This window comes from Ailuropoda melanoleuca, chromosome 19 (genome assembly GCF_002007445.2).
Source record: "Ailuropoda melanoleuca isolate Jingjing chromosome 19, ASM200744v2, whole genome shotgun sequence".
Lineage (NCBI taxonomy): Eukaryota > Metazoa > Chordata > Mammalia > Carnivora > Ursidae > Ailuropoda > Ailuropoda melanoleuca.
This window is the reverse complement of record NC_048236.1, coordinates 1,713,878-1,733,360: the sequence shown is the minus strand read 5'-3', so window position 1 is coordinate 1,733,360 and position 19,483 is coordinate 1,713,878. Positions and strand designations below refer to the sequence as shown.

Here is a 19,483-nt window from a genome sequence, read left to right as displayed (position 1 = left end):
GCGCCGGGACACGCCCCTGCTGGGCTCGCCGCCTGGGGGAGGGCGCTGTCTGGCAATCGGAACAAGCCCACCTCGCCGGCGGGAAGATCCAGCCCCCTGGGCGACCCCCTGGCGGGAAAGGGCCCTCCCAGCTCCCCACCCCCTTAAGCCCCGGGAGGACCGGGGAGGGGCCAGCGGGGGGGAGGGCGGCAGTGAGATAGCCCACTCCGCCGCCACCTAAGCTGGATAGGAAGGAAACTTCCCAGTCCACACCGAGCTCAGCCTCTCGGACTGGACCGTCCCCAGGGAAGGAAGGTATTAGCATGTTTAAAGAAGGATTGTCCGCTGAAGGAGGCCCTGGTCAGCCAGGAAAGGGAGGAATCGGGAGTATCTGGGGATAATGCTAGTCTGGCCTCCCAATTCCAGGAGCAGTTCTGGCCCAGAGGACCATCTGCCCACCTGCAAGCAGGTGCTCCCCCGTCGTGGAGGTAGCGCATTAAGCCTTTCCCTGAGTCGGCTAAGGCGAGGTCAGACCTGTCCTCCCAATTCTTCACGGACTGGCATGATTCTAAGCCCTATTTGCTGTTTGAGGCCCCTGTTTGAAACTCAGCATCTCCACAAAAAAATTTAAAAACAAATATGAAAATAAATATCTTGATTTTTTTTTAAGATTTTATTTTTAAATAATCTCTGAACCAAACATGGGGCTGGAACTCACAATCCTGAGATCGAGAGTCGCATGCATTACTGGGACTGAGCCAGCCAGGTGCCCCTAAAATTTTGTTATTTTTTAAATTTTTTTAGAGGCGGGGAGGGGCAGAGGGAGAGGGAGAGAGAATCTGAAAGAGGCTTCATGCCCAGTGCAGAGCCGGACACCGGCTCCGTCTCACAACCCTGAGATCATGTCCCCAGCCAAAATCATGTGTCGGGCATTTAACCAACTGAGCCACCCAGAATCCCCTAAAAGTTTTAGGGTTTTTTTTTTAATATTTTATTTATTGATTTGACAGAGAGAGAGACAGAGAGGGAACACAAGCAGGAGGAGTGGGAGAGGGAGAAGCAGGCCTCCTGCTGGGCAGGGAGCCTGGCATGGGGCTCCATCCCGGGACCCTGGGATCATGACCTGAGCCGAAGGCAGACGCTTAACAACTGAGCCACCCAGGCGCCCTAGGGTTTTGTTTTTTTTTTTAAGATTTTATCTATTCGCTTATTTTAGAGAGAGAGAGTGTGACAGAGTACAAGTGGGGGGGCAGTTGGGGGGGAACAAGAGGGGAGAGAGAGGGGCAAGCATACTCCTTACTGAGCACAGAGCCCTACCTGGGGCTTGGCTTGATCTCAGGACCCTGAGATCATGACCTGAGCCAAGATCAAGAGTTGGCCACTTAACCAACGGAGCCAGCCAGGCGCCCCTGAAAGTTTTAATCTTGTAAACACTATCTGCTTTCAACAGAGGTACCCACAGGGTGGGAAATCCAGGGTTAGGGGTGGAAATACTTGCTGTCCTTGCTATTATATTGCTCACTGTCACTTCATAAATCGGCCCTTTGGTTTGGTTAGCGTACATCTACCCTTCTTCCCAAAGCAGAAGTTCTCTTTCTAGGACAAGACCCTGGACTGAGGTGGGTTCAGCAGTACGATGCCACCCAGTGAAGCCCAGTGAAGCCCAAGGCTGTGAGAACAGCCTTGCCTACCTATCTTTGTTCTTCTGGCTTCAGAAAGAGCTAAGTGTGGAATTTAGAATGAAGGAGGCTCCCCCCTGCTCACCCTTTCATTATCTGTAGAATCTGGGAGCTGGAGGAACCCCAAAGATTATATAACCATTCTTAACTTTCTCTTTTTAGCACACAGACTGCCTCAAATGGGCCTGCCTTGCCCAAGTAATGGGGTCTTGTGCTCATGCTGGCCCTACAGACCGGTCTTTGGCACCAGGCTGAGAAGGGCACAACACTGGGAATTGTAATATCAATAGGTAGATACGTGGCCTAGGGCAATTTATTATTTTTTCCCTTACTATTGCTTTCTTTTCCATTTACTTTTGCCTCTTAACCCTCTCTGAATGCATCTGAGATAAGCCAGGGATTTTCTCGGGGCTCAAAATGCTGTTGGGAAATGTCAGCTTTAGAAAGACCAGGATAATCACGTCAACAGGTCGTAAGGTTTACCTGACTCTTTCGGTCTCTCTCTCTCTATATATAGATACAGATACAGGTATAGACATAGATATAAATATATAGATATAGATATTTGGGGGGGGGGAAGGGCAGAGGGAGAGAGAGAATCCCAAGCAGGCTTCACACCCAGTGTGGAGTCCCATGTGGGGCTCGATCTCACAATCCTGAGACCATGACCTGAGCCAAAATCAAGAGTTGGAGGCTTAACCAACTGAGCCACCCAGGCGCACCCTGGTCTCAATATTTAAAGACAAGACAATCCCCAGGAACTTTTTATTGTCTAGAAGTGATTTCAGCTCTTATTTTTTTCTTACCCGTTTTAAAACAAAGTTGTTTAAATTTTTGGCATAATGCACACCTCTGAATGTTTGTATAACATTTTTGTGATTGGTTTGCAGCCTTCAGAGGCTAAAGGCCAGACTCTCCATACTGATAAGGAATTTTATTTAAATATTTGGCTTTTATTAAAATATTGATGCTTACAATTTTTGAGAAATATAAAATTTTACCCACAGAGCCATAATATGATTTTTTAAAATAATATGAATACTGGTGGTAAATTTGGATTTTAAAAAAATTAAGGTTGTAACAGTAAGTGTACTTTCCATTTGAAAGATAAGATTTGTGTTCTGAAGTTAATAATTATTTGATTTCTTTCTCATCCAGAGGCATTTAAAAAAAAATATCTACATCATAACACACATGACATTTCATGGACCTTTTCTCTTTCTTTTCTTTTTTAACTTTTAACCATCAAAAGCATGTTTTCTTCTCTTGACCTTAAATTATGTGGCCTCAATCATGCCTTCAATGGCTACATTGAGTAGATGCGTTGTGACTTGTTTAATCATTCCCCATGTTCTGAACATTTAAAACGCTCCCACGATTTTTCAAGAGAGTGACCACTTGGATAACTATGATCAAATCAGTTTCCTGATGGAATTTTTCTATTAATCGATACTGTCACCCAAAACAAATGTTTGTTTCAACACTTCTGTACATGAAGATGTTATTCCGATATTTTACAAGGTAGAAAATTATATCTAAGTGTTGTAATCTTCAATTGCCACCAAAATGGACCAAATAATTACAGTCCTTCATCCCTAAACTGTCCGTGCCCTTTGCCCACTGATACATACTGAAATTGCCTTTTGTTTTACTTGTTAGTTAAGTGAATTTTAGAGAAACTGTGTGAGGCTTTGGGCCGTGGAAGAGAAGATCACAAAATCTAAGTCAATTTACAGTTTGACTTAACTGAAAATAAGAATATGTGATAATTTTTAAAATGCAGTGCTTACTTGGAATTAGTTGAAAAGCGTAAATTCCTCATCCCCAAATGTGTGATGTTTGCCAAAAGACCTTAGCTTAGGAATATGGCTGCAGCTGGACGAACTCCCAGGCTATTCCAATTTGAGGACACATTAAAATCCTAGAATTAAGTCTGTATGTACGATAACTACAAGTGAAGGACCCCCTGGTTTTGTTTCGATTCAGAAGAGGTAGAAATTAATTTTTCAGAGGAAGGTCCAGACTCTAGTCCAAGCTGCTGGAAGAAACCTCTTGTCTGCTGTGTCTCCCCAGAATGCACACTGGGACGCTGGGGGAGGGGAGGGAAGCCACCCGCCCACATGGACTCCGCCAGCAGATATATCACAATGGAGTCCTTTTTGGACTTTTTAATATACCATAGAAGACTTAAGTTGCTTTAATAAAGTCCTGTTAAATGAGTGTAAAATCGGTCCCTACATTAGTGGATCGCAACACGAATTAAATGTGGCTCCTTTTTTGTTAAGGGTAGTGCCCCTACGAAAATTCCACCAACATGTAAGAAGAGAGGTTTCCTTTGACTATTTCACACTTTGTCACAAGCAGCTTTACGGTGTGCTGATGTCCAATAAGGTCTCTTCAGTGGACAGTGAACTGCTCACCGAGCTGTTCTCCGCATAAAAGTGATACGCTATTTGAGCCCCGGTAGCAGGCTGAGGAAGCATTGCTTATTCAAAGGCTGACTTAGCACATGCCATCCTGTCTTGATGGGATGAACGGTAAAATACTAAGACCACTTGGGTGAGTAGGTAATTCCTAACAAAATAAACATCTGGCTTCTTGAGTGCCTTTTTTTTTTTTTTTTAAGTTGGCTCCATGCCTAGCGTGGAACCCAACTCTGGGCTTGAGCTCATGACTCAAGGTCAAGACCTGAGCTGAGATCAAGAGTCAGATGCTTGGGGCGCCTGGGTGGCACAGCGGTTGAGCGTCTGCCTTCGGCTCGGGGCGTGATCCCGGCGTTCCGGGATCGAGTCCCACATCAGGCTCCTCTGCTGAGAGCCTGCTTCTTCCTCTCCCACTCCCCCTGCTTGTGTTCCCTCTCTCGCTGGCTGTCTCTATCTCTGTCGAATAAATCAATAAAATCTTTAAAAAAAAAAAAAAGAGTCAGATGCTTAACCAACTGAGCCACCCAGGTGCCCCTTGACTGTCTTTTTTGTTTTGTTCTTTTTGAACAGAGAACTTTTCACATATTTATGTATTTTAGAGGGGTTGGCGGTGATAGATGTTGCCACCCCTTGAGCTGGTGACAGGCTCAGCCTGCTTCTCTTCCTTCTCAATGTGCAACAACACCTCCTTATAAAGAATCACAGTCATTTTCACGGAAGTTGACGTTCGGTTGGCCAGTACAACCTTAGTAGATGGAGAATACAGTTTAAAGAGTGAATAAATTGGGTTCCTCTTCAAAAAACTGTAAACAGGAGCCAGCCCTTGAGGGGCGCCTGGCTAGCTCAGTCGGCACAGCATGCGACTCTCGATCTTGGGGTTGTAAGTTTGAGCCCCACGTTGGGTGTTGAGATTAGTTTAAAAAAAAAAAAAAAGGCCTTCCCTTGACAGCAGCGTCAGGGTCAAGCTGGCTTTCAGTTATACACAACAGTGAACTCTGGAAAGGGAGAAAGATTTGAAAGTTATCTCACTCCTGGAGCGACTGGGTGGCTCAGTCCGTTAAGCATCTGCCTTCGCCTCAGGTCATGATCCCAGGGTCCTAGGATCGAGTCCCGCATTGGGCTCCTTGCTCAGCGGGGAGCCTGTTTCTCCCTCTGCCTCTGCCTGCTGCTCCCCCTGCTTGTGCTCTCTCTCTAAAAGGAAAGAAGAAAGAAAAGCAAAGAAAAGAAGAAAGAAAGAAAGAAAAAAAGAAAAAGAAATCTCACTCCTAATTGCATTCTCCACATTGAACTCTGAAGACTGTAGCTGTCTGCCCTCTAGAAGAGAGCCACGTCAGGGGGAACGGTGCCCACGCCGGCCTAGCTGCAGGGTGCTGCGGCGTTATGGCTCTGTCCCAGGACACCGAAGTCGGTCCGCGGGGCCGACTGCTCGGGCCACTTACTGAACGTGGGACCTCGGGAAAGTTACTTAAGCTTTCTGTGCTTCATTCATTAGGCAGCTACTGATTACGCAGCTCCTCTGTGCCAGGTACTAGAACAAGCTCTGGGGTAGGACAGTGACCAAAGTCCCTGTGCTTTCTGTGGTGGGAGACGGGGGGGCGACGGTAATCGTGTTTCCCAGGAGCTGGGGTGCTGGTGACTCGGCCGTTCAGTCGGTAAGAACCCAGCGAGCCGTGCACTTCGCGACGCCTTCCTGGCCGTGTGTTCCAGTTCAGCGGTTTTGGGGAATCCCGGGCTTCTGGCCGCCGCCGCGGCAGAACCTTAGGTGAGGCGCGGAGAGCTGGGCCTGCCACAGTCCGCACTCCGAGTCCAGCGGGGCTGCGACTCTCCGCACTGGGGCAGCCTCGGCCACCGGGGTGCCCCGGGGGGTTCGGCTGCCTCTGCGGCTGGGCCCAGCCCACGGAGCCCTCCTCGACACCAGTGAGGTGCGGGCCCTGCGTCTGTCGCACGAAGACAGGCTGCAAGACCAAACAAACCAACCCAGACATCTCGCTCTGGCGTGTGACCCGAGGGGATGCGGCGCTGCGGGGCCGGACCTCGCGCCCGCCGGTCCCGCCGCCTAGCGCGCGGCTCCGTCAGTGTGCTAGTCCGTGCTGGCGGCCAAGCGTCTTACTGTCGCAAAACTTGCGTCTTAAACCGGCTTTCTGGCAGATGGAAGTCAAAGGTGTGAAGAGTGCCATCTTCTAACTTGCAAAAAAAGACGCTGCGTGGGAATAGCATCCAGGAACTGGGGCACAGAGGAAGCTGCTTTCTAGAAATTGCCCTTTAAAATGAATACAGGGGAGCGCCTGGGTGGCTCCCTTGGTTAAGCTTTCCACTCAGGTCATGATCTCAGGGTTGTGGGATCGAGCCCCATGGTGGGCTCTGCGCTGGGTGTAGAGCCCGCTTAAGATCCTCTCCCTCTCTAAAAATTAAGTAAATAAATAAAATGAATACAGAGTCCCCATACAGCTGCCCAGACTAGAGCCCCAAGCCCTGAGACGTCACTACCAGGGCCTGTGTAAGGAATCAGCTTTCTGGTTGGTTCATCAGCCTTTGCGGCTCTGGACGATGGAAGTTTCTGGCACAGACAGATCCTCTCTGGAGTTCTGACTTGTCGTGTGCCTGAAGACCAGACCCTGACATTGACTCCATGGAGGTCCTACCCCCTCTTAGCCCAACAGCCTGTGTTTCTCCTGCGGTAGTGGGTTCCTCATTTGAGGAACCATGAGAGCTTTGTTAAACAAGCAGACTCCTAGGTCCCTAAGCCGGCAAATCTGAGGTGGGCCCAGACATCTAACAAGCGTGCCATGTGACACTCATGTTCAAATGAGTTCAAGAAGCCCTGCTCTAACAGGATTTCTAATAAGGGGACTAGAATCTGATTAACCGCAACTCAGCCATTCCCCTCCCCTTAGGGAGAGAGGGGGTGTGGGAAAGTGGGAGGCAATACTCAGGTTCAGAAAGGCCTGTATGTGTGGTGCAGAGAGGAAAAAACCCTGGGAAGCTGGATCTTGCCTCTGGCTCTTCTAGGCTGGGCCAGGCGAGAGAGGCTGCCTGCTGGGGTAGGTGGGTGGAGAGCTAGTGCCTGCGCAACCTGCCTGGCCCTTGTGGGGGGTAGGGGGAGGAAGGCGCTAGACCTGCAGCAGCCACAGGTCAAAGAGCAAAGCAGTCACAGTGCTGTCTGCCCTCTGGTCTGGGACCGGACCTGGATTGGGCCACTGGGCCCACACCCCAGCAAAGGGATAGGTCTTTGTCCTGTCCCACTTTAAGGACCAATGAAGCTCTGGGGACAGACGTAAGCCAGGCACCGAAGTGTTGTGGGTTAGTAACAGAAGGGGGAGGATCAGAGACTAGCCACGAAATCCTAGACCGTACGGGGGGCTGCAAATGGTTCCCCATACCTGAGCTCCAGCCCCCAAACAGAGCCCAGGGTGGGACCTGAGTCTCAATTGGAATCTCACTGCCCACAGCGCCTTCAAAAGGGGGCAGTGCCAGTCCTAGAGATGGGTGGGGGCAGGGGGACTAAACCGAAAAAGTATCATCCTCCAAAGACCTCTTGGAAGCCTCATCAATCAGAGGAAAAAGGTTTTAAGTTTGCTCCACCCTCTCTGGCCTTGGCTGTCCCACCTCAGGAGAGAAGGAGGCCTTCGCCCCCAGTTAGTTTGGACCTTGGGGCATTTCACTGGAGCCGGAGTCTGGGGTGCTCCAGCAGGGCATCTCGCCCTAACCACCAGACCAGGCCAGAAGCATGAAGGGGTCTGTGGGGGTGTTCACAGGGGGCTGGGCAGGGGCACCGCTGGCGGGAACTTCTGCCACTGTCTCCTTCTAAGAAGCCCTAGCTCCTTCCTCCTTTACTTTGAAAAGAAGTTTGCTGGTAGGGGTGGAGCTACAGCTAAGAAACCAAACCAGTTCAATGTGGATCATGCTGACAGTGCCAGATGCTGGGGGAAGGAGCTGCCAGCCATGGGGCAGCGGAAACACAATGGATCCAGAGTCTGAGTGCCCCTGTACACTTACTAGCAGCAGGACTCTGGGCACGTCAATTCATTTGAGCCAGTTTGTCTTCTACCGCAAGATGAGGCTAATGGCACCCACCCCATGGGACTTGTAAGGGTTCAGGTTAAAGCACCGGGAGGGGAGCGTGTGCAGTTGTCATTACTACCGCTGCTGAGCACCCGATCCCTGCCCTCGGGGCAGAACGGGGAGGTGCCTGGGCCTCCCGTGACTTCTCCCTAGAGGCCAGCCTTCCTGTTCCTCCCCTGCTCCCAGAGAACATGGTGTAACCGGCTATTGGGGGACTGGGGTGTCCTCCCCTCTGGGCACAACAATTAGAAAGAGCAGAGCTGTAAGTTGTGGTCATCAGGGAACAAGGTTCAAGACCAACAAGTAGGGCAGATGGAGATGGGAAGGAGGGGCGGATCTGGTGGGGTCATCAGCAAACAGTTTACACAACAGATGGGAAGGCCTTGGGGAGAGAGGAGAGGACAGAGGGCAGCCAGGTGCCCAGGGCACAGGTGAGGCCCCTCCTGGCCTGGGGAGCTCAGGGAGTCCAAAGGCAGCTGAGGGGCAGGGCCAAAGCCCTGTGTGGGGCCTCACTCCAAAACAACCCGGGCCGTCCTTGCGCTTGCTGGTCCCCAGAGCAGGCTGGCCAGCCTCAGTAATGGGAGGCTGGGAACTGCCTCTTCATCCTCAGCCCCCAAGGCTGGAAGGTGAGGGGCAAGGAAGAGCAACAGGGGCTCCAGGCCCCTCTGAGGAGCTGAAGGGTACTCAAAATTTGGAACAAAAAAGGCCAAAAGGTTTTTACTCTGTGAGCCCTGGGGAGGGCCCGGCAGAGCGCCAGGTGTCCACAGGAGGGGGTCAGCAGGGGTGGGCTGGGCTGTAGTCTTGCTTCCCCGTTGGGGAGGAGTAAGGGGAGGTGAAGGCTGGGGTGCCCTCCCCATGGGCCCCACACCTGCCCCTCCTGAGCTCACACTGGAGTCCTTGGCAGGCGGGAAATGGCACGGCCTGCCCGAAGCCGGGGTCAGGAGAGCTGCTGGGCGGAGGGAGGAGGCGAGTTCTTCCCTGGCCCCGTGTCTCTGCTGGCAGCAAGCCGCCTGGCACGGAGGACCTGGAGCAGGACAGCTGTCTGCCTGCCAGAGCGGGGTCCCAGATTCTTTAGCCCCCAGGTCAGGATCTCGGGACAGGGGGCACTGGGTTAGGCTCAAAGTTCATCCGGGGGGCTGTGTGTGAGAGGAGACGCCTTCTGGATGCCCTCATCCTCCTCGGGGCTGCGGTCTTCCTCCAGGCCACCTAGCTCCTTCCTCTGTTTGCTGCCGCCGCCTGAGGCCTTAACCCTGCTGCTCTTCTTTTTAGACTTCTTCCCTCCCAGGGCGGCTGTGTCCCCCTTCTTACCGGACCACCGCTCTGCCAGGCAACCTGGGGTGGGGAGAGACACCCATCGCGGACTGGTTTGCTGGGGGCGGAGGGCACCTGGAACTGGCACCCCGCCCCCCGTGAGTCCCCGCCTCCTGCCTCACTGCGGCCCCCCCAGGGCCATCTGAGTTCCCTTCATGTGCTTCTGCACCTGGTTTCCGTACCTCTCACTCCGCCCTGTCCCCTCAAGCTCCCCAAGGGCAGGGCTGCTAGGACACCTTCCGTTTCTTTGTTCTTTTCTGTCCTCTCCCTACCCACCTCCCCTGAGGGGGAGCAAGGGGAACCTGCCCTGCCCTCTCCCTCCCTCACACTCACTGGTGTCCTTGCCCTTTAGCACGTGATTGGCGCAGAGGAACTGAGTCAGGTCTTCCTCCTGGTGGTTCCTGTACCAGTCCTCGATCACCTCCTCGAACTCTTCCACCAGCACGTCGCACTATGAACCACAACACGGTGCATTGGCAAAGCCCCAGCACCGACTCGCTCCCGCGGGAGCTCGGCTGAGTCTCACAACCCACCGCAGGACAGGCAGGTGGCTGTGACTCCCCTGAGGAAACTGAAGCCAGAGAGGTGAGACGACTTGACCAAAGCCTCCTACCCCCACCCCAGCTCTTGGTGGCCTGCCTCAGCCACAGATCTGGTTCCCCCCGCCCGCCACGAGGCAGGGCAGCCTCTGAGGGCTGAGAGGCCCGTACCTGCTTCTTGAGGTCAGCCACCTCCGCAGAGGTCTCGTTCCACAGCTCGTAGGGGATATCCATCACCACCTTGACCCCTTTGTGGACCAGGTTGTGCAGTGTCTCGAAGGTCTCAGACATGCCCTGGAAGAGGCGGACGAGCGTGAGAGGCTGAGCGCGCTCTCCACCTCCCACCCTCCTCTCCGGGTGGTGCTGGAGGCCCAAGGACCGGGCTCTGAGGAGTCAGGACCCTCCCAGGCTTCTCATACTTGACCTCACCTTCTTTTCCCTTCTTTCAGGCCTCCTCCCACAACCCCTACGCAGCTACCCACACACACAGAGAAAGAGAGAGAGAGAGAGAGACACACACACACCCCCTATCATGCCTCGTGCCTTCAGGACCTTTGAAAGGATACTCTTTTTCCAGGAATTAAGTGTGTCCTTGCTCTTTCCCCTCATTGTGGCTGGGAACACTCGGTCCCCCACGTCTAGACCCAATCCCCACTCCGCTTCTTCCTGGGGCTTGTGTCTTTCCTGGGTTGGAACAGGACACAGGCGAGGCAGGGAGGGCTCTTGGTTCTGTGAAAATATTTTTGCCAGCTACCTAGGTCTTCTCCCCAGAGACTCCATCCACACACTATTTCCTCTTTCTTTCCAGAGGTGATGTGTGCAAACTACAAGCAAATATACATACCAATATATCCTCCTCTCCTCCCCCCTGCTTCTTACAAGAAGTATGTATGTATCAGCCACACTATTCTACCCCTTGCCTTTTTTACTGAACAACTGACTTTGCACACAATTTTAATTCAATTCATAAAGAGCAACCTCATCCTTTTTTTTTTTTGTCCACTAAATGGCCATATCAACTTATTTAGCCACTGGTGAATGGTTAGGTTGTTTCTAATTTTATGGCTATGGAAAATAGTTTTAAACATTTTTATATTAGGGTGAAACATGGATTTATTACTGAGTACAAAATTCATAGATGTTTTATTTATTTTTTTAAAAGATTTTATCTGACAGAGAGAGAGAGAGGGCACAAGCAGGGAAAGGGGCAGAAGGAGAGGGAGAGAAGCAGGCTCCCCACTGAGCAGGGAGCCCGATGTGGGGCTCCATCCCAGGACCCCGGGGTTCACGACCTGAGCCGAAGGCAGACACTTAACCGACTGAGCCACCCAGGGATCCCTTTATTTTTTTATTTTTTAAAAAGGCTCCACACCCAGCATGGAGCCCAATGCAGGGCTTGAGCTCACAGCCCTGAGATCAAGACCCGAGCTGAGATCAAGAGTCAGACGCTTGGGGCAACTGGGTGTCACAGTCAGCCGGATGTCCAAATCTTGGTTTTGGCTGAGGTTGTGATCTCGGGGTTGGTAAGATCGAGCTCTGCATGGAACCCTGCATCAGGCTCTGTGCTCAGCACAGAATCTGCTTGAGACTCTCTCTCCCTCTCCCTCCCCCCAGCACGTGCGCACACTTGCACACACACACGCTCACACGTGGGCTCCCTCACTCTCTCTCAAATGAATACACCTTTAAAAAAAAAGAGTCAGCCGCTTAAGCAGCTGAGCCACCCAGGAGCTCCTAAATTTTAAAGATAAAGTCTAAGATTTCTGCTGCTTAAGAAGCCTCTAGGCTCCCCAGGGGTTTCTGACTAATCAAGGCCACTAGCAGGGCACTCAGGTGGAGAAACACGGAAGGCAAGTCCCTTATCATATGGTGCCAGGCACTGAAGATGATGAGGCCAAGAACGGTGGGCCTTGCGGTAATTACGAAGCTCATTCTCCAGGGATAGAGGCATTCATGCACACAGTAAGTGCATTAAATGTCACCCGACAGAGGTCCAGGTGAGTGCCCTGTGGGCCCGGAGGGGCTAGGTGATCATCCCCACCCCCCCACCGCTGTGTCTTCTGACATCTCCTCTACACCCCACGGCTCTGTACTTCCTGAGCTCTCCCTGAGCCCGTGCTCAGGCCTCCATGGGGGCATTTCAGTCTGAGGTGGAGGCAGGGCCCTGATGGCCCAGGTCACTGAGAATGTGCCCACTGCCACTGAAAGTCCGGGCACTCTGGAGGCAAGAAATGCAAACAGTAATCGATGAAGAATGGGAAAAGGCCAATGAGGGAAGCTCCGCAAGCAGGATCTTCAAGTCGCACCCACACCAGCAGACCACTGAGATACATGCGGGCCGGGACCCAGCGCGGATGAAGGACAAGCACAAACCCAACCTTGGCAAACCGGTTGCTGCCGCTCCTCTCCTTGTGCAGGCTGTAGTCCAGGAGCCTCTTGCAGATGGTCTCAGTGACTTCGATTAACCGTAAGTCCCTGCAGAGACAGCAGCACGAGAGGGACTGAGCTCCTCTCCCAGCCCCAGCGGGTTAGCGGTCCGTCCCTCCAGCCCTGCGACCCCAACACCTGCGCATCTCACCAAAGGGAAGTCAGAGCTGGAAGGAAGATAGGTCATCTGGTCTGGGGGCTCTGAAATGCTGGAACACAGACCAGAGAGACAAAATTTTAACAGCTCTATGGCAAGGCATCTTTTATAAAGCTAAATGATTAAGTATTTTGATGTGTCTCTAAGGTAAAAAGTATTAAATTTTGATGTCAAAATATTTCATTTTTGAAAGGATGATCGTGGCTGATGGAAGGGGTTTTTTTTGGCTTGCTTTTAATATTTATTCCTGGTACAATTAAAAGCTGGTAATCCTATGTTACCAATTTTTTTTTTTTTTTTAATTGCACTGGCCCATGAAATCCAAAAGCCTGGGAGGAGATAAGGTCGAACCATCTTGCTGTGACAAATAAGTCTGAGGCTCAGTGGAATGAAGGGATTTATGAAGACCACACAATTAGCTGGGGCAAAACCAGCGGGCAAACTCAGGTGTTGGTGAGAGCTGCCTCCCTTTGGTGGGTTTGCCTGGCTGGAACGGAGAGGGAACTCCAAGCCTCCCGAGCCTCCAGGAACAAAGCAGGCCAGGCCAGTGGGTAGCCCCTTCACTTACGACTTGGTGTATTTGACTCCGGAAGCCTTCCGATCCAGGATGCCATAGCCTGTGTCGATCACCTCCTTGGTCTTGCCAGTCTCCTCAAAAGCTGACTTCAGCTCCACGGCGACATACTTACACACTGGGGGCGGGAGACCCAGCACAGCCTTCTGAGCGCGTGTGAGTCTGACAGGAAGGAGCCAGCTCCCAGCCAAACACACCCAGGCAGATGCCTCTCCTAGACTCGGTCAACACTCGGGGCAGGGAAGGAGTCGGCCCCAGACCACCACATAGAGGTCACTGGGTGAAACTTGGCTCCAACAGTCGCTGCCCCCCCTGTCCAGTCCTGGCCCTTATCCTACTGACTCCACTTCTCCCAGCTTCTTCCTGTCCCCACCCACCACCCCCTGTAATCATTTTAAATTTTCAAACATACAAAACAGTGGAATGAGTACAACGAGTAACTACAGAGCCTCACTCATTTCAACAGTCTGTTAATGAGCCGGCACAGTCTCTCCGGTAGCTAACGTAAAGCAGTATGATGATACGGTAATATACCTCAACGACACACACATGGTTTTTGCTAAACCTTTTTGAAAGTAAGCTGCAGACATCATGATCTTTCACCCCCAAAATGTCCTCATGCATCTCTGGAGAACAAGGACTTTCTTCTACCCAACCATAAAACCATACTGATCCTCGGAAAATGAACAATAATGCCAATATCACCTAATACTCAGTCCATATTCAAATTTCCCCCCTTGTCCCCAAAGGTCTTGTCTGTCTGGTTTATGACTTGACTGCGTGTGCTGTTCCAACACCAGCCCTCTGCCCCTACCAAGGTCATCTGCTCCATCCCCTCCAGAGGCCTTGTTCCTACTGGCTCTGTACATTCGTCCTCTTGTTTCCTCTTACTCTTCCTCAAACAGTTACTAAGCAACTCCTGTGTGTCAGGTACTGTCTGGGGATTCACAGCCGAACACAGGTTCCTCCGTTCTACGTACAGTCCAATGGAGTAATTGCCGCTGCGTAGGGAGTATTGCCACTGAAAGTGTGACTTGTCCGAGGCCCTGGGAGAGTACTTAATGCCTTCTATAGGCTGTTCTGTCCATTCTCCCAACCTCGCTTATTATTATTATTATTATTTTTTAAGATTTTATTTATTTGAGCAAGAGACAGAGAGATAGAGCATGAGCAGGGGCAGGGGTAGAGGGAGAGGCAGAGAATCTCAAGCAGACTCCCAGCTGAGCACAAGGCCCCATGCAGGGCTCGATGCAGAGCTTGGGGCTCAATCTCACGACCCTGAGATTAGGACCTGAGCTGAAACTAAGAGTCGGCTGCTTAACCAACCGAGCCACCCAGGCACCCTACATCCTCACTTTACTAATTTATTTTTAAAAAGATTTTATTTATTTATTATATATAGAGAGAAACAGCATGAACGGCTGTGGGGGGATAGAGGGAGAGGGACAACTAGACTCCCCGCTGAACGAGTAGTCTGACACGGGCTGATCCCAGGACCCTGAGATCATGACCCAACACAAAGGCAGATGCTTAACCGACTGAGCCACCCAGGCGCCCCACAACCTCACTTCAAAAGCCTCCTCCTGGGGCACCTGGGTGGCTCGGTCGTTAAGCGTCTGCCTTCGGCCCAGGGCGTGATCCCAGAGTCCTAGGATCAAGTCCCACAACAGGCTCCTCCACTGGGAGCCTGCTTCTTCCTCTCCCACTCCCCCTGCTTGTGTTCCCTCTCTCGCTGGCTGCCTCTCTCTCTGTCAAATAAATAAATAAAATCTTTAAAAAATAAAAAAATAAAAGCCTCCTCCTGGGGCACCTGGGTGTCTCAGTTGATTAAGTGTCTGCCTTCGGCTCAGGTCATGATCCCAAGGTCCTGGATTGAGTCCCAAGTTCGGGCTCCCTGCTCTGCAGGGAGTCTGCTTCTCCCTCTGCCCCTCCCCCCACTCATTCTCTCAATCTCTCTCTCCCACAATAAATAAATAAATAGAATCTTTAAAGAAAATAAAAGAAATAAAAGAAAAGCCTCCTCTTCCTGGAAAACTCTTCTGGACCCATCCCACCTGCTCTGATTTCATCTGGGTCTCTAAAGGATCCATGTTCTACGAGCCTTTGGTTACTCTATGTCTCCCCAGCTATAACTATAAGGGTACCCGCAGTGAGTATCAGATACTGGGTTTTCTCTGTATTCCTCTAGTCTGGGGCTCACTCTGCTGTGTTGGACACCTAATAAATATCGCTGAGAGACTGTGCTGGAGCAGCTTCTGGTGCCCCTGAACGAATATGATCTGTAGGCTCAACGCCGTTAGTACTGTTGTAACACCGACAGCAGAGTTTGGTAGAAGACCAGTCCCCCACACAAAAATACATCCCCTGAAGGCTTGCTTGGTAAAATTTTATAACACACACATTTAACAGATGGCTTCAAGAACTTGGAACACATGAAAATTCCAAAATATAAGCTGTGTTCTCAGAGTCTGCAATGAATTGAGGCAGCTCACCTCCCTGGCTCTCTATCCAGGACCACCAGTCCCCCTCCCCCTCTCTGTTCTGCACTCTGTGTGAGCTCATCATTTTTCTGGCTCTTTTGCCCCCTTCTCCCATGCCCTCAACGTGTAGGATTCCAGGCCCTGGGGAGCTGGAACCTCCTTTCTCTCTCGTGCCCATCAACCACAACCCTGCTTCTCAACTCTTCCAAATCTTACCTCTTCAAGACCCCTCTGGGGATCCCACCCAGAACTAGACTTGGAGGAGACTCATGGCACAGACCCCAGACTCTCATAGACACCCACCTACTCTTTTTCCGCCCAGGTCCTCCTTCCTCTGTGCCAAGGCCTATTCCACTCAGGCTGTGGAGCCAGGAGGCAGGCTTTGTGGGCCAGACACAGTCAGCATTTAATAACAAAGGTGCAACAGTGATAAATAAAAGCAAATACACTATTAAGAAGAGTCTAAGAGTTTGCCAAGCCATCCTGTAACTGAATATTCCTTTTAGGGATGCCTGGGTGGATCAGTCTGTCAAGCGTCTGTCTGCTTTGGCCCAGGTCATGACCCTGGGGTCCTGGCATGGGCTCCTTGCTCAGCGGGGAGACTGCTTCTCCCTCTGCCTGCTGCTCCCCCTGCTTGTGCTCTCTGGCTCGCTCTCACTCTCCCTCTCTCTGACAAATAAATAAATAAAATAAAATAAAATGAATATCCCTTTTAAATTAATCTTTCTCAATTACCTACAAAATGAGGCTGGACTAGAATGATCTCTAAGATCTTTGCCAGCTCTATGCTTCTGAGTCTGTGAATGCCTCCTATGGGAAAGAAATGTGAGATTCTCAGGCTATGAGAATAGCCTCTTCTGAGGGGCTAAGATAGAAAACAAAGAGAGGAAGTGAAACCCCCAAACCATACCATATAGGTTAGGACTAGAGCAAGGGTGAAAGGGAAGCATCACAACTCTCTGCCTATTTATGGGAGTGAGGGACAAGGTGCAGGCTAGAACCCATACTGGGAGCCCTCTCAGTGAAGTCACTCATCTCTGAAGCATCTCATCTTTCATCTCTCAAATGAAAGGATTATGTGTCCCAATCTACCCCACCCCCACTTCCCAGTGCTTAGGGAACATCTGGCCTGCTGTACACTTTGAATTGGGATGAAATGGATTTATAGCCAACTTTCGGACAGGTTTGGGGTTATGGAAATGGCAAGGAAGGAGTGACTGCACAGGTCTGGGGAAGAAAAAGAAATGGGGGAGGGGGAAGAAAAGGTAGGCCCTTCATAGTCCCGCATCACTGGCTTTGGCGCTGGCGCTCTTTCTCTCTCTCTGAAGTTCTCCGCCTCCACCCCTATATCTTTGGGATTCACTTTCTCCTTATTCCTAAAATCCTCCTCCCTCACCAAATACCCCCAGGCTAGATCTACTCTGGTACCAAAGTGGCCCTCTCTTCTTCTCCCCTTAGGCCTCAGACCCTTCTCCGTCCTCCACACACACCCAGAGCCCCAATTTATTCGTACTTATTCCAAAAATATTCACGGGATGCCCACCAGGCAGTGTGTGAATGAGTACCTGAGACAAGGTCCCTGCCCTCAAGGAGCGCACAGCTAGTGGGGGAGTCTACCAATTACACAGATCAGCTTGTGGTGAAGGCACAAAGGGGAGAGCTGGCTCCTCCTCCCCTAAGGACAGTCACACGGACCTTTTCAGTTCCTCAAACTTGTCCTTGGCTTCTCAGCCTGTAGGCCTCTGCATCTGTCGTTTCCTGAGAGACTCTCTCTCTTTTCACGTCTCTTCGCCCAGCTAACTCCTAATTCCTGTTTGGGCTTCCTATACGAATTCCTGACTTCCCTCTCCACACAGCTTTTCCCCCCCTCTAGGCTAGATTAGATGCTCCTCCCCCGGCCCGCAAAGCCCGTACTACCACCCTGGATTGTAACTGCTGCTTTTGTACTGATTTGAGAGCTCCAGGTGCACCGAGACCCGACCTCTTGCCCGCCCCCGTGTCCCCGGCGAGCAGCACGGACCCAGGCCACAGTAGCTTCAATGAATGAAGAGGCTCCAGCTCAGGAGCCAAAGACGTCCCATCCCCCCGACCCTACTCCGCACGCCCCGCCCCTCTGGCAGGATACTCCCCGCGGGCCCCGCCCCCTCACCTTCGCATTTGCTGGGGAGTCGAACCCAGTCGGTCTCCTCGGCGTGCGCGTGGCTGGGGCCCAGCTCCGGGGCCAGCAGCAGCAGCAGCAACAGTGGCAGGGAGAGAAGCAGAACACAGCGGGGCCCGGGTCGGGGCGCGGGCTCAGGCAACAGCTCCATGGCCCAGCCGGAGCCGACCCCAACGGACCGGGCTGCGCTTCCTCCGGCTGCGCGCGCTGGGCAGCTTCCCGGAGCCGCTTCCGGGACTGCACACGTGCCTCGGCGTAACCAGGGCAACAGGGAGCACCCCCCCCACCCGGCCCGCTCCCTCCTCTGGTCACCTCGGCCCGCCCCCAGAGCCCACGAAGGCCCGCGGACTACGCAGCCAATGGGCTTTCCGGGGCTTGCCCTCCAGCGAATGGGAGAGCGATCTTTTTTCAGTCTCGACCAATGAGAGAGCGGATGGTGTCCTCAGTGACCTATGGCAGCATCTTTCCCCACCCACTAACGGAGGCTCTGGGAGGGCCTGGAGGACAAGGACGGGTAGGGGGATAGCAGCGGGCTGGGCTTGAATGGGAGGAGGTGGGGCTTGTGGGTCCCGGTGCAGGTGCGGAAGGCCGTCTCCGTCCCTCTCCGCCTCCTTCTACGTCACTTCCCTCCTGGGGTCGTAATGCAGCAAACCGTTAGTGAGCACCTGTTTTTAAATTTTGTTACTATTATCATTGTTGTTATTGTTGTAATTGCTAATCAGTAGTAGGCGCTGTGGGGGAGACCTTGGCGACTCAAACAGTCCCCGGCATTCAAATTGTTTTCTTAATGCCAAGTAATCCTAGATTGGTCCCCCGAGAACTAGAACAAATCGCCTCCTCTCTGTGCCTCAGTTTTTTTTCCTCCTTCCTTCCTTCCTCCCTCCCTTCCTTCCTTTTAATTTTTAAAGTAATCCCTACTTGAACTCACAACCCCAAGATCAAGAGTTGCATGCTCCACCAACCGAGCCAGCCAGGAGCCCTGAGGCTCAGTTTCTAAATGTATGATGACAAAGGATGCTCCTAGCTGCTGTTAGACTTGCCTGTTGCTGGCAAGCTTGAATGGGTTTGTGGAATTAAAGCTTATCAGCAGATTGTAAAAAATTCACACATTTTCTTTTTAGTATGTAACCTCAGTTCTCTTTTCTGCCCTATTATTGATTTCTTTGGATTCTGAGCTCTCACAAAGCAGGGATTTGGCTAATGAACAATTGTATTTCCCTTCCACCTTCCCAGGAATAACAGGGTCCCTGGCACAAGGAGATGCTCAATGGGGCCCCATCTGCTGTCATCAAGAGGAGGACTTTCTGGGTGTTTGGGGCTGCTTCAGACTGCCCCTGAGCTCAGTGTCCTATGGACACACACATTCTGGGAAGTTGTCTGCAAATTACACTTTTGTCCACAAGACCCTGTTCCCCAGTGCCTTATGTTTCCTTCCTGGAGGTTGGATATTAATGTTATTTTATGAAGACTTCAAAGGACTGATGCTCAGCCTTTCACCTTTTTATTTCCTGATCTTAGCTTCTTGCTCAAAACAATTGTGCCAGTGACAAGGCACTCTGGATATGCGGGGGCTGTGGCATGCAGAATTCTATAGCGCACAGGATCAGGACACCCTCCTGAGGGCCTCCATCTTCTCTAGGCTTCGTAAGACTTGGGGAGACTCAGAGCCTGGCCAAAGCCCTTGATTTACCTAG

General features: G+C 51.7%; 1 protein-coding gene across 3 annotated transcripts; it reads right to left on the bottom strand.

Annotated features, from left to right (window-relative positions):
- Positions 1-5,674: 5,674 nt before the first annotated feature.
- CNPY3 (canopy FGF signaling regulator 3) lies at positions 5,675-18,076 on the bottom strand. Of its 3 annotated transcripts, XM_034647807.1 has the most exons (7): positions 17,781-18,066; positions 13,146-13,269; positions 12,559-12,629; positions 12,372-12,502; positions 10,165-10,287; positions 9,788-9,905; positions 5,675-9,475 (listed from the first exon to the last, which is right to left on the bottom strand). In XM_034647807.1, exons 1-7 carry the CDS (start codon positions 17,938-17,940, stop codon positions 9,261-9,263), a joined length of 942 nt encoding a protein of 313 aa, XP_034503698.1. In that variant the 5' UTR covers positions 17,941-18,066; the 3' UTR covers positions 5,675-9,260. The 3 variants fall into 3 exon arrangements, 2 of the variants coding, with proteins under 2 accessions (XP_034503698.1, XP_011217058.2); XM_011218756.3 differs by lacking the exon at positions 12,559-12,629 and having other exon boundaries at positions 12,372-12,468; positions 17,781-18,061; XR_004622023.1 differs by lacking the exons at positions 5,675-9,475; positions 9,788-9,905 and having other exon boundaries at positions 12,372-12,468; positions 12,572-12,629; positions 17,781-18,076.
- Positions 18,077-19,483: the final 1,407 nt, after the last annotated feature.